Source organism: Lynx canadensis, chromosome B2 (genome assembly GCF_007474595.2).
Source record: "Lynx canadensis isolate LIC74 chromosome B2, mLynCan4.pri.v2, whole genome shotgun sequence".
Taxonomy (NCBI): Eukaryota; Metazoa; Chordata; class Mammalia; order Carnivora; family Felidae; genus Lynx; species Lynx canadensis.
In genome coordinates, this window is record NC_044307.1 from 96768206 (window position 1) to 96783346 (window position 15141).

At 43.7% G+C, this 15141-nt stretch overlaps 1 protein-coding gene across 1 annotated transcript in view; it reads right to left on the minus strand.

The window, feature by feature from the left end:
• Window positions 1-544: 544 nt before the first annotated feature.
• The window catches only part of RTN4IP1 (reticulon 4 interacting protein 1), a 49467-nt gene continuing 34870 nt past the window's right edge, over window positions 545-15141 (minus strand). Inside the window, exons 8-10 of the mRNA XM_030316055.1 lie at window positions 13212-13395; window positions 9127-9219; window positions 545-672 (exon numbers count right to left, since the gene is read on the minus strand). Of these exons, the coding sequence (XP_030171915.1) occupies window positions 565-672; window positions 9127-9219; window positions 13212-13395 (385 nt within the window). The 3' untranslated portion in view covers window positions 545-564. The remainder of the gene's footprint in view (window positions 673-9126; window positions 9220-13211; window positions 13396-15141) is intronic.

Consider the following 15141-nt stretch of genomic DNA (forward strand, 5'->3'; position numbering starts at 1 on the left):
TGAGGGTGGTTACAACCACAGTAAAGCAAAAGAAGCCTTGTCCAGTTGGATTCATCAGTGAGCACTTTTTTAAGAAGTAGCTTTACACTCTTCATGCCACCCTCCACCCATATGCCAAAAGTTTTAGTATCTCACAAACATTAATAAAAGACTTTGAGCTACTAGAACAGAAGATGCCACAACAATGTGCAAATCTGGTGTGAAAAACAGCTTGAAAAAAACAATGCAATTTTCGCTGACTTTATAGACAAGTCCAAGTGTGGATATTTTCGTGTCATGTCTTCCTTACTCGTGTGTCCCTGGTGCTTGGGTCAGAGGACCTCTCGGCAAACAAGAATGCACGGATGTCGAGCAGGGTGACGTGCAGAGAGGGTGGTGGTATGGCTAGAAAAGGACTCTGTGCTCAGTGCAAGGAACAAGAAATTACTGGCAAATAGGTGTCTGTATTTTTAAACTTGTATCACGGAACTCATCATCTAATCTGGAAAGTGATGGCTACTAGAAATTTGGGGCTGAGAGGCACTCACCGAATAAGAGCCAACAATCACCAAACTGAGAGTTTATTTAAATGACATTAATTACAGTCTTTCCTCTTGCATGTCCTCTTTCTACCTTCAGGAAGGCTTCTGGAACTTTAGAGAAAGGGAAGGTTTTTTCAATAACTGGCTGAATCTGTAAGACACAAGAAGAAGTTGATTGGAGGGGAGGAAAGATGTAGGTTTTCAAGGCAGATGGGTCAACGGTGTCCTCACCATGTCCCTTGAGGCCAGTCTCCCGGTTCTGTCTCACGCACCTAGATGAGGAGCTGACCACCACGCCACAACGGCGGCCCCACTCCTGTCTTTTCTCCTGCCTCACTGCGTCCCTGGAAGGTAGCTGTGCTGGGTCGTGTCACTCTCCTATGCAGAGCCCTTCCACAGCTCCCAGCCACGCATTCAAAGGCCACCACCATCCCAACCTCGGCCCGCATACAGACTCCACACTTTACCAAAATGGCCGACTCATCACCGTCTGAACAATGAGAATTTGTGCCCCTCTGTCAGTTCTACCACCGTCCCAGCCCAGGTCTCACACTACCCTTCCCGACCCCCCCCAGTTTGCAGTACATTCTCTCGGAACCGCTATGGAACTTGGATGGCCCTCCACACAGACTGCCCGTCACAACTGCGTATTCGTCTCAGCCACTCTGTTGGGTAGGGTAAACACCCAACGGGGCATCCCAAGGTTTTGCTCTATGTATCTCTGTGGCCCCCTTGTAGGCAGTGTACAGAATAAGGGCAGATTCTTTTTTAAAATGTGTTAAATGTTTGGCCTATCAGCCCAAGCTTACAGTACCTGTGGCACAGGCCACCTCTTTTGCACACCAGCCCCCACACTCAGTGCAATGTAAGGCACAGGACAGGCGCTTAATAAATGTCACCTAGGTGAAAACCACTAAGATAACTGGGAAGCAAGAATCTTACGTGGGTTCTTTGGGTTTCAGGAGAACTGTCCAGGGTGGAACTGTCCTGAGAGGGTTTGCCAAATGGCAGAGCAGCTGGTTAGAATGTTCAGGAAAGCTACCTCGGCCAGCTCAGAAGTGCTGGAATGCTGCTGGTTCTGCTTACTGTATTGTTAGTACTGCCAGCAACCTCCTTCCGAACGGACGTCCCACTTAGTACCCTCTCTCCTGATGCAAAAATCCAACCGAACTCTTCCTTTTCCAAACTTCCAGCAGAAATCAATAATTGTCCACTGGATATTTCAGAGGACTGCCTCCCACAGCTCCATAGACAGGGAGGAGGGGTCAGAAGGCATAAGCCAGTGCATACACTTTACTAGAAAGATGTGTTCTCGTGGGGTTCAGAGGCATCTGAAGTAGTTTCCTCTCATGTGAACTTTATAGCCCTGTCACCAGGAGAGTATCTTGGGCTCCAAAAGTTCCCTTCTCCAAAGAGTTTAAAATTCTTTTGTACCCACAAATCACGATAAGCTCATGACAGAAGTAACAGCATGTATTGTCCTCTTTTAAGCACTCTATGGATTTTACCCCATTTAATCCCTAAGGCCACATTATGAGGTAGGTAGCAATATTATTTCCATTTACAGATGAGGAAATCAAGACCCAAAGTTAAATGAGTTGTCCAATTTCACGTGTACACATGTACACTCCCATCCACACTGGGGACATTACTGATTAACAACCACAGTCCTCCCCAGCAAGCTAAGCATGACCTCGGAATCTTTTTCAACTCTGCAGTCACTAGGAACAGACATGAGCTGGCTCCCCAAATGAAACCTATCTGCCTCCTCTGGTAAATAAAAATGGAAGGCACTAAAGTTGTTTCCTGCATATCCCACGTGAAACTTCCTGAACCTATCACTCTCTTTAAAGCCCCTGGGACATTGTTTTTTGAGTGCTAATTACCTAAAAAGGAACCACCTGAATGCAGGCTTAAAATGCAGTGTCCTTGGGGCGCCTGGGTGGCTTAGTCGGTTGAGCATCTGACTTCGGCTCAGGTCATGATCTCACGGTTTGTGAGTTCCAGCCCCGCGTCGGGCTCTGTGCTGACAGCTCAGAGCCTGGAGCCTCCTCCTGATTTTGTGTCGCCCTCTCTCTCTGCCCTCCCCCTCTCACGTTCTGTCTCTCTCTCTCTCAAAAATAAATAAACGTAAAAAAAAATTCTTTAAAATTCAGAGTCCTTGGTCTCCAGTTAGAACAACTAAGCCAGAATCTCTAGGGGGTGGGGTGGGTTCTGTCTCTCTCTCTCTCAAAAATAAATAAACGTAAAAAAAAATTCTTTAAAATTCAGAGTCCTTGGTCTCCAGTTAGAACAACTAAGCCAGAATCTCTAGGGGGTGGGGTGGGGTGGAGACCATGCATTTTCAGTAAGCTTTCCAGGTGAGTTTAATGCCCACTGGAGTGGGAATCCCCGTAGCCTTTTGCCTTAATCTTAGGATCCCTGATTTGTGTCAGACACATTCATTCAGAATCACACAAAGATTGACCAAGTGTCTACCCTCTAAATGTTAGGCACTAACCCAGAGCAGCTAGACAAAACAGGCTCCTGAGGGTAAACCAAGGAAAGAAAGGAGGCAATAACATCAGCTTTTCACTGAGCTTTGAACACCGGCAACAAAAGCAACACAGCCACGGTGTTACAGTCGGTCAGGGAGAACCGTGAAGCCACCTGCTCAACTCTAGAGCGAATCCCCAGGCTCGGCTAGCTATGCTCACTTTAGAACTCTGACCGGAGACACAGACCCCGAACTGATGACACAGCCGGCCTGCAGTGACCGCACACTTTAATCTGGCTGGTCAGGCCTATTGTGCCGAATAACCCCAGAGGGCTGACTGGGCCATAATGAGTCATTCAGCTGTTCCCATAAGTGACAATGAAAAAAAAGGCTTTCGATCAACAGGCAGGCAGATGCCACTGTTGGCTGAATAGGTGACAGCAAACGGAGATTAACTGGATAATGGAGCAGTGTCTACATATAGCCTCACATCAGACCTAGAATGCTTGTTTGTTATGGACAAAGAGATCAGAGTCAAAATCCAGAGAGGGGAAAGAAAGGTTACTCCCAGTGAGGTGGGGACATTTATGTGATGACACTGCTATAGTCCAGCCGGCACAGGGAGCCCTGTTATAAAGCGGGTGGGCTCACACCACACTTCCCGCTACGCAGATGCACAGGGCCGGCAGCTGACTGGGAGACGCTCATGGCAGCAGCGTTCATTCGGTCTTGGACCCAAAGTCAGGCCCTCCTGGTTGTGCCTTACCTTTCTTACACAAAGGCTGTAAAAGCCAGACCCCAGGACTTGGCACCTGCTGCCTGACATCCCTTCTGTGAGAACACAGGGACGATGGGAACCTCAACTGCCTGGCGTGGCCTCGGAATATTGTTGCTTGCAGCTGCTGGGCAAGCCTCCTTGTCTCCGAGGCAGAAACTCTCCGCCCCTTGAGGGGAAGAGGAAAGAGAAACCCTTTGCAGGAGAGCTGGTGGAGGGAGGACACCATCTCTGCAGGCAGAACAGTAGGCAGAGAGGTATCCCCTCAATCCCCATTTTCACAACAGTAGAGCTTAAAATACACAACGGTAGAGCTTAAAAGGGACCTAAATATCTGAGCGAGCCTGTTGGATAGATTAGGAAACCAGAGTGCAAGTGGTTAAGTGCTAATGCAGGTCAGAGCTTTTAGCACAGAAGCCAAAGTGAGGGTCCTGCATCCTGCATGGCACGGGTGCAGTCTGGGGAGGGGGGCGTAAGCCACAGTCCAGCCACCTCTTCCTGAGCCCTCAATCTCAGCTTCCACTGGGCACAGAAACTGCAGATCTCAGAGGGCGAGGTGTGTGAAGAGACATGAACAGATGACAGACACAAGGGAGACCTAAGGGCTCCTGGCCTAAATCCAAGTCCACACACCTGTGCAGCACTAGGGAATGGAGGCAGGGGCGGCAGGGCCACAGTTCCAGCACTACTCTTAGACAGGTATGCCCCTGCGACCTCTAGATAAATTCCATATTCCCAGGTAGAAGGGGACTTGAACTAAGGAGACATGAAGAAGACAAAAGGAAGAAGTGGGCTTTGCTTGGACTGGCTATTTCTGGAACTTTTGGGTCCCCGAAAACTCAAAGCAGGAAGAAAGGTGGTAAGAAGGGGGTGGGGGAGGGTTAATGGAGGGTGCACTCCAAAGGAGTGAATGCTCCCATGTTGGAAAGTATCCAGGACTTGTCCCTAGGTCCCCCTGGAAAAGGCACTCCTTCCAGCCAGAAGAGGAGAAACTTGGCCTACGTTTCTCCACAGAAACAATCAGCTGCATTAGAAAGACTGCAGTAACAGCAGGGTGATGGGATCCATGAGGTGCCTGTCCTCTCCAGCAAGAGAACTCTCTCCTAGCGGTCCTCGGGATTCCATCCCTAATCATGACATCCTCTCCATGGAGGGAAAAAATCCAGTTGCAAACAAGAAGCTTAAAGTTTTAAAATGTAATTCCTTGCTAAACTAAGGCCACAGATCTCAAGAAAGGTCTGGGAAATTGCTTGCCTCAGAACTTATTACATTTTTCTCTAAAGCTGCACCGTCCAACATGGTAACATCTAGCTCCATGTGGCTATGTAAAGTAATCAAAAGTAAATAAAATGAAAAATCCAGTCCCTCAGAAGGATTAGCCACATTTCAAGTGTTCAATTGCCACATGTGGCTACTGGCTACCATATTGGACAGTGCAGGCAGAGAACATTTCAATTACTGCAGAAAGTTCCAGTGGACATCATTGTTCAGAAGGTAACTCAACATGGCCAACACATATTTCCATACCCTACTAGGTGAAACTAGTGGGCCCTCAGTAAATGTTCTGAATTAAATTCTAATAAGTTATATAGGAACTATTCTAATGCTAACTAAAATAAAGAAATAAACGGAGATATCTCTTTCACCGCTCAGTCAAGAAGCTTGGCTGGTCACCTAGGATCTTAAACAAATCTGTGAATGTTAAGTACATGACATCAAAAAACTTTAATAACTACATGTGTGCAGATAAACATAGTTAAAAAGATGAAAGGGTACAAAGAAAAATCTCCCTTCCACACTTCAGCCCCAGCCATCTAGTTCTCCTACTCCAAGGCAACCAATATTTCAAGTTTTTTTCGTATCTTTTGAGATACTTTATGCACTGTAGGTAGAATAGTGGTTTCCAAAGATGTCCACATTCTAAGCCCCTAAACCTGTGAATATCATCACTCACAGGACAAAAGGGGCTTCAAGGACATGATTAAGTTCAGGATCTTGAGATGGGCAGGATTATCCGGATGGGCCAAATGTAATCGCAAGGGCCATTAGAAAAGGGAGGCAGGACAGTTAGTCAGAGGGAGACAGGATGACGGAAGTGGAAGTCAAAGTGATGCAAGGCTGAGCCAAGAAATACAGGTGGCCTCTAGAAGTTGAAGAAGGCAAGGGAACAGATTCTCCCCTGCAGCCTGCCTCCAAAAGAAACACTGCCCTGCTGACCCATTTTAGACTTCTGGCCTCTAGAACTACAAGATAGTAAGTTCGTGTGGTTTCAAGCCACTACATTTATGCAATTCGTTACAGCAGCAAATAGGAAATGAATAAACGCATACACAAGCAAATACATACATACATACATATATATTTCCTGAAAGCACAGTCATTCTTATCAATAGCTGACTACAGTCTAAAAAATCTGCCATAAAACCTCCTTGCTGGCCTGAAAGACACTGAAAAATACAGAAAGACTTTGTTGATACAATTCAAACTCCACCTTAGATGACTATTTGAACAAACAGAAAACAACGAAGACTATATGAGAAATTGATTGATTGATTTTTAACTATTACTGACAGCAAAGGGTGGTTGAAGGAATGGTCCTGGAGGTCAAGAGACTTGGGCCCTTGAACATGTCACATAATCTCTTGGGGCCTCTCTCTTCAATGAGACACAGTGGCAGGACGACGGGGTGGGGTGAAGACAATAAACTAGACACGTGCTAGGTTTTCCTGTTTCTAATCTTTGAGCATGCTAACCCAAAAAAGCTTGCTGGATAATATAAAACAAGAAATGTTTATTGTATTTAGGAAAAAAGGAAAAAAATGCAAAATAACTGTAAGGCATAAAGCACAATTTCAGTAGCAGTCTGTTACGCTCGGTGTGGTAATTACAAATCATTCTTTTCTATCACTCTGTCGATACACGGTACATCTTTGGAATACCCAAGAAACTGGTAACAATGGCTGTATCTGACAAGGACAATCTCAGTGACTGAGGAAAAGCAGTCAAAGGAAGATTTCATGAAGTAACTTTTCCTACCTTTCGGATTTTGAACCTTGTAAATGTATTATGTATTCAAACACTTAAAAGTATTTTAAAAAGACAGGTTCTTTTGGTTCATGGCTTCACACTGTCAAAAAATAATTACAGTCCCTCTATCAGATACCTGCCAATGAGATTCACCAAACGCTCAGCCAAAGCTTGGAAGAACTTCAATGTCCTCATTCAATTTAATACTCTCCACTAACCACACAATACAGAAGTAGGAGTGCTCTGTTACCTGCTCCAATTTCCCGGCATGGACAGGCACCCTCTCACACCCAGAGTGATGCAGGATGCACAAGAACACAGCTGACCCTGTCACGGCACCCAATGTCACAAACCAACTTCCACAGTCCCACAGTCCTTCACTGTCAGAAATGACTCCTGAGCCCAAATAACGCTGGTCAGGAGAGAGAAGAATCAAAAGCCAAAAGAATATTTCCTCACTCACCCTCGTTTGAGGACACATCAAGGGCATCTTTATTTCTACCTTGTCCTCTTTTAGCCATTCTACCAGTTATCTGCCAAATTGAATAGTTACATATACACAAATCACCTCTCTTCTCTGTTGCATAAATAGTAATTTCCAGGTAGAGAGAAAGAGGGGGAGCCACAATATTTTGAATACAAAAAAGCAATGGTAAGCACGTGGACAGCCTGGCGCAGATACTGGGACAAGCACAACTGTACAGTACACTTTTGGAGGACGGGGACCCCTCTAATAATGGGGCTCCAATCGCATGAAAGACTGTATAAAACTATGGGCCACATTATTTAATGACTGTTCATTTCCTTCTTCCTAGCAATAAGCATCCTTGCAGGATATGGGAAGAACCCTACCAAGAGGCACTTACATACAGTCATAAGGTTGAGACCATCCACCCAGGACACACAAAGACTTAGAAGTCCGAGAAAAGGCAAGTAATCTTGAAACCACAGAATCTGGGAAACAGTAGCAGGGCATTTTCTATCATATAGTTCCATGGCTATAACAAAATAAAAAAACTAAATGCACAAAAAGTAACCAGTAGGTCCTAAAATCATTCTTTTCCAAAATCAAAGTGGTGTGCAGGTACCAGCACAAGAAAGCCCATCTTGAGGGGCTCTTTCCAAATGGCCCAGCATGGATCATACAGTGTAAAGCTGGTCCTGCTCCATCATTTTTCCCTGCCCATTTTAAAGTGACAAGAACGAGACAACTTAAGCTAAGGTCCCAGATCAGCCTCAAGCACTAAGGATGCAGCTGAATGACGGAGAAGGAAAAGCACAGGACTGGGAGTCAGGAAGTGTGCCTTCTGGTCCCACTTCTGCAAACTTAAACATGTGCCTTTATCTCTCTGAGCCAGTTTTCTCATCTGTAAAATAAAAATCATTTTACCTATGACCTCACGCAACCGTCTAGGGTATATAAAGGTCTCTACCCTATAATTTCATATAGTCTCTCAATAAAATCATAAACATCAGCACCAGAATATGAATTTTCCTTCCAGGTTATTCTTCCAGAGAGAGAATGTCAGACCTGTTAAGACCATGTGAAAACTCAAAATAAACAGTGGTAGATGAGGAACCTTTGAACCCACAGCTGTCCTAAAAGGCCTCGGACACCCAAACAGGGATGATCTGACTAGAAGCAGGAGTCTTTCACCAGAGTCCATGCAGGACAGACGCAAGCAGTCAGAACCATCAACCAGTGGTCCCCACCAAAATCCCCACCAGTCCTCACAGATGTCCTGCCCACTGACCCTCAGACATACCGCTATTTGCCCTTTGAGCATGTGACACTAGCTGGGGAACAGGAGACCTGGGACCTGACTTCTGGTCCAGTTCTCTTAGGGTGGAGATTCCACAGTATTTGTTCACCTGGCTCATCTGGGAATCTGCTTACCTCCAGAGCAGCCTCACCCTTGGACTATAGAAGCTCCAGAGCAGTGCTACTGTCAACTCCCAAGTGTGTGCACAGATGACCTGTGTGGTGCCATCTTTTCAGGACCATTAGCAAAATACTATTAGCCTCACTGTAGATTCCAGCTCTGCTAACCATCTAACTAAGTGTCTCTGAGAAAATCACATATCCTCTCTGGGCCTGCCTCTTCACCTGTAAACTAAGGGGGTTGAACCAGATTGTGTCACTGTTTTTTAAATGTAGCAGTCTAGATCTGTAATTCCCATGGAGACAGAACCAAAAATACGGCACTTACACGTGGCCACGTAAAAGCAGAATGTGCACAGACCATGCCTACCCATGGAGCATTCCCAGTGACCAGGCTTGGCAGGCAGGTCACGGAGATGCCAGGGGATGCTCTAGCAATACGTACCTTTCCCTCGTCCACCAGTTTTGCGATGTCATCTAGATATAGACCGCTGGCCATGAAAAAAGCCCAGCGATAATGGACTCCTTGCCAAAAATGCTGAAAAGGAGAAAAGCAAACACGTCAAATATAGGAAAGGATACAATCTGACTAAATGCAAATTTAGGGAAGAGTATTTTCTGGATGACTAAGACAGACAAACTGATTTCCTATTCATTTTGAATCAGTGAGCTGTGTGCCCAACACCACAGCATAGTGACTGATGGAGAATGGATGCTCCATTAACGTTTAATAAAATAATGAATGAACAAACTGTATCCACATGAACATATGCTTTTTTGCTAAATTGTGAATGACAAGCAAGTAAGCACAGGAAAGCTGTTCTTAAAAGGATAGTCTAAATAATCTTACACACTCAATTTTTTCCTTAAGAGAAATTAGGGGCTAAGACCTCTACGCTTTCCCTACTAGGGTTTAAATAAAGCCCAGAGGCAACAGAGAAGAGCTTTTAAACCTAATTCAAGAATGCTTAAGGGGCAATAAGGCACCAAAATATAATCTTAGACAAGAAATCCAATCACAGATAGTTTTCCAGCTCTGAGAGGAACAGGACAGCTTTAAGGGCAAAACAAAGCATAAAGTTCATTATACATCACGGTTGGGTCTCCCCCTACAGTTATAACAAGTCCCAAGCCACCTAATCGATTATGGGACAATACATCCCCAGATAAAAATAAGGAAAATTCTTCTACCCAGAGGGTTTGTGACCACTTTAGTGCCAAACCCCCACTTTTAATTGTTATTCTTTATGTCAAAGGTAAGGTAGGCCATTATCAAAATAACAAGTGAACTGAGGTTCTCTATGATACATACCTCAATGACCTGCCCAACTCAACTTCATTAGATGAGAGCCATCCAGAGGTACTTACAGGATTAGCCAGCACCATGCTATCTCCCTCCCCGCAACGGCCTCTGTCTCACATTTCCTCAGCATGCCAGAAGCTACTACCATGGCATGAAATTGTCAAGTGCAATGGGACTCCCCTGCTCCTTTAGCTCAGGCACTTAACAGTTGTGTTATTTAGGTCAAGCTAAACACAGGTCAGCCAGTTTCCTGGACTAAAGAATGGCGATACCTTGCTCGCATGGTTGTTGGAAGGATTAAATGAGAATGAATGTAAAGTGCCTGATACGCATAAGGTATCATATGCATAAATATTTATATTTATTATTCAATAAATACTTATCTAGTGCTGAAAGCAAACTTTATTGAGGAAAGATTGCGGCAATAACAAATCAGAGTTTAAGATTATAGAAAGACAACAAAACAGATGAACATAAGGGAAGAGAAACAAAAATAATATAAAAATACGGAGGGGGACAAAACAGAAGAGACTCATAAATATGGAGAACAAACTGAGGGTTACTGGAGGGCTTGTGGGAGGGGGGATGGGCTAAATGGGTAAGGGGCACAAAGGAATCTACTCCTGAAATCATTGTTGCACTATATGCTAACTAATTTGGATGTAAATTTTAAAAAATAAAATTTAAAAAAAGATTATAGAAAGACAGATAAAAGCAAGCTGCTGTCTGGGCAGAGCTTTGCAATGGTTGTACCCGGAATGGCTTACTGGTTTGGATGAATGACCCTGTAATTTATTACCTAACCTGGAACAATTCTGAGAGTTCAATGAGTCATCAATAATAATTATCCCAGGACCACAGGATGCAAACAAAGCCAATCTTACCCTAAAATAGGCATGACGAGATTGAGTCACCTCAGCCCTCAAGGTTCCAGGCTGGCACACGTCTCCAGGTAGTTTGCTCTTGGCCCAGAACAAACACAATATCTATTCAAACACTAATAATTTTCTACAGGTGTCACAGCATGAAAGAAGTTGTGAGGCACTGGTCTAGGCAAATGTAGTTAAAGAGAAGGAAAAAAAAGTACCATTTGAAGGCACTGAGACCATCCCAAATTTACAGAAGGCCAAGTTAACTACAATCACAAAAGACCCGTTCCTGTACTTCTCCCTAAGGCCTGGCCTCAGACAATTAAAGCATTCTGGTAACTGTTGAGGGTTTTAAAGAAGGAACTACAGCGGTCAAAAATTCATGTCTATAATTCTTTCTAGCACGTTGGCCTGTAAAGTGAAACTTTTTGGTCTGCAACAGCAGAATTTTTATACTGTGCTCTAAGGGGTCTGTGTATTTTTTCCAGGCCATTATAGGAGAAAGTAAACCAAAGCAGGCAGGAGTCTGGAGCATTACAATGAGGCTTTAACCGTGCACATTCTCAGGAGGACATCAGAAACTACTTAAAAGGTTTTCACAGGAGATCACCACTATCCTCTTTCAAGTAGGAGGAAAGAGAAAGTGCTTGTGTTACTCTCAGAGGACCACTCAGAAGGCTAGCTTGTAAGAGGTCTCACTCAAGTACAAACTGTGAAATCTTACAGAAAAGTTTAACTTCTATCTTGAAACCACTTGGATAGCCTGGGTTTTGTGAAAGAAGAAGAGATGAAGGACAGCTAAGATTCTTTTCTCCATGTACCAAAGCAGCGCACGGACGCCGTTTCCAGCCACCGCCTGAATCAGGTGAAAATGAAGGAGCCTGAGTCCAGAGCCTCATATGTTCACACTACACACACACACAGGCCTCCTACTCCATGGTCACAGCCCTTAGTTAATACCTCTACCTATTTAGTTACTACACAGAATTTAAGAGGCCAAAGTCCTGAAGTTCACTCTTAAAATGTCCCAAATTAATTTCAAGAATAAAGAAGCTAAAGATGGTCCTTGAGCCACTCATTCCTTAAATATGGGTCAGTGTTTGTTAGCCTGGCATGACGACTCACAACCTTCTACTGCCTTTTTCCTGAGTCTGAAGTATTTTGTCTGATTAATAAAAATAGAATTTATCTTTTTTTCTCCTATCACTTACACCATGTCAATATTAATTCAGATTTTAAGCCTTAAGCCATTGATCTAGAATTACCAAGAACGGGTGCTCGCTTCGGCAGCACATATACTAAAATTAGAATTACCAAGAACGGGTACCATGACACTATATAGGCCTGTCCCCACTGTGAGGACAACATGCTATCATGTTAAGTAGGGAGGACCCTCTCAAGCTCGGCCATCAGTCCTGCAGCTAGGGTTGCTGGGCACTAAACCTCAAGGCCCACCACACACTGGATTTGTTCCATTGGGTGAGAAAGCTTCTTATGGCTCTGGTAACAGTGGCCTCAGTGACAGAGCCAGGCTGACTAATCAAGTCTCAGAAATGACCAGAATGTAATCAATAGCTAGAGTTACCTGATTCACATGGGATGTGCAGTGTTAGGACAAGCTGATATAATTCCAGAAAAAGCATCATGGTTCTATTTGCCTTTGTGGTCTCACTAAAGTAAGAACACAACTTCCTTCAGGTTTTTGAAATTCAAAAAAATGCCCACAGACCTCTACAGGTCGGAAAGCTCCAGTCTAGAAATCACCGGCATAACCCAGTGCTACTACCCTGGACACAACCAGCTCTACACAGTCTCAATGAAGCTTCCCCCCTCATATACAAGAGCCTGCATGGATTAAGACTGGTGAAACAGACAGAAGGCCATCACGTATAGGCAAGAAGGAAGCAGAGGGTGTATCAGATGGAATGACGAAAGGTAATAATAGCTAATAATAAAGGTTAACGTTTAATAACAGTGAGCAGAGGGTATATCAGATGGAATCACGGAAGGTAATAGCTAATAACGAAGGTTAACATTTAATAAGAGTGTTGTATATACTAGGCATTTTGCCAAGTTCTTTACATGGATTATCTCACTTACTCCTTACAACACGTGGTAAGGTAGATACCTTACCCTATTAGTTTAATCTTACAGGTAAAGACATTGGGGCTTAGTGACATAAGTAACTTGCAGGTTACACAGCTATTGAGTGGAGTCCAGAATGTGAATCTGATCAGCTGCTGTGCCATGCTGCCTCCAAGACGGAAAAAAAAAAAAAAAAAAAAAAAAGGCTAGGTGGAAGCCAATTCCCAGAAGCATGAGGCGCCTGCTTGCTCACATCAACCAAGACTGTCCTACCTTTAACGTCTTAGAACCCATGGTGACTCCTGTCTGCAACATGCCATCTGCTATGCCCAATCGGTCCATGTTCAGGAGAAAAGGAGTCACCAAAGTCACATATGTGGCTCCTGACCATTTCTTGAGAAAATTTAGAGCCCACGTTTCAGTGGATCCACCAACATTATCAAGAATGAAATCAAACCTGGACAGAAAAAAAAAATCAAATCAAAACATCCTTGTTAGTTTTTAACTACAGCTCCATTCCCCTTCATTCCCACTGCCAATCAGCTATAGGGTCTATTTCAGCGACAGTGCACAAACCTCACTGCAGCATGCCATCCAGCAGAGGGGGGGCTGCTTTGACAAAGGAGAAAAGGGCACACCCACTAGTCTGCTCTGACTACCCCCCGCCGCCGAGATAAGTCAAATGTGGCTAGTTCTTTGTCGTAAAATATCATTTTTCTAATACTTTAAGAATGACTTAAATAAGTGGTTCTCAACCAAAGGCAATTTTGGTCCTCAGAGGACATACTAGGCAATGTCTAGAGACATTTTTAGTTGTCACAATTAGGGGAAGTGGTGGGAAGGGCTACTGGCACCTAGAGGCCCAGAATGATGTATATACACAGAATGCAGAGAATAGCTGCTCACCACAACAAATTATCCAGTCCCAAATGTCAGTAGTTCAGAAACTAAGGTTGCCAAGGTTGAGAAACCCTGACCTAAGTTTTATGGGAAACTGCAAAGCAATCTATCCAATATAAGTCAAAGTATTAGTGCATTTGAATACTTGAAAGAAAAGCATGCAAAGGTTTTCACCCGTAGAATGATTTGCTTTTATTCCCTCCATATCAAAACTGCTTGTGTACCACCCTCTTCATCTTCTGGAATTTACTGCTATGTTTTGGCTTCATGCACAGCATCAGGACAATGTATGGAGAAATCAACAATCTGCTCTCAGTCTTCAACTGTGCTCTAGCATGCCCCCCAAACCCAGTCCTATGGTATCTCTAGGAACTGATAGATATTTAACTTCTTAAAGCTGATCTAAACCTGCTATAATCACTGCATTCCACTTACAGGGGATAAAACCCAATAACGCTTTTAAATACTGTATAAACAAACATCTATTTAGAAAATGCATGCTTAGAAGTTAAGCAAGTTAATAATTGAATTCCGTTTTAAATCCATTTTCCCTTTTAAATTCATCTGGATGAAATAAAACATCAAAGCTTCTAAAACCAGCTTTGGCCAAATTTGTGGATCTTGAGCCTGCCTTTCAAATGGAACCAAATTAAAGAAGGACAAATAAAAACCGAAGGATAGGAGAATGACCTTACTAGATAACTACTCTTCTCATTAGAAAAGAACAGTAAATTACTTTTACGAGTTTAAGTTTCTACTTCATTCCCAAATTTTGAATAGACAAACATAATGATACTTGTTTTAAATAAAATTTAAAGGCAGCCTGGTATTATAGAATAGGCACTGCCTGAAAAAGGAGTCCAGAGACAGGCTGTGGACTCAGCTCTCCCATTATCGCTCAAGTGGCATGACCTTGAGCATGCAAAAACTCCAAAGTCCTCTGCCCCCTAGTTTCTCAACTATAACATGACAGAGTTGGACTGAAGGATTTCAAGTCCAACTGCAAAATTCTAAGATTTGATCTAAAAAGTTGCTATTTGAAAGGAGAAATAATTTTATTCTTGGTGGATTCGAAGGCCAAACTCCAGGCAAAGGTCACAAAGATCAACTGAAACTGAAGCTGTCAAAAAATAAATAAGTCAAAGTAACAGTCTGGCATCTGCAAGCTAGAGAGATCCCCTTACCAAAAAGGAGCAAGACCACTGTGAGAAAACGCAGAGGGACAAACCGTGGTGTACTTTTGGGGGCCAGGCTGGGCGTGCTCCAGCTTTCCATCTGTCAGGTTCTCCGTTCTCTGGTGACA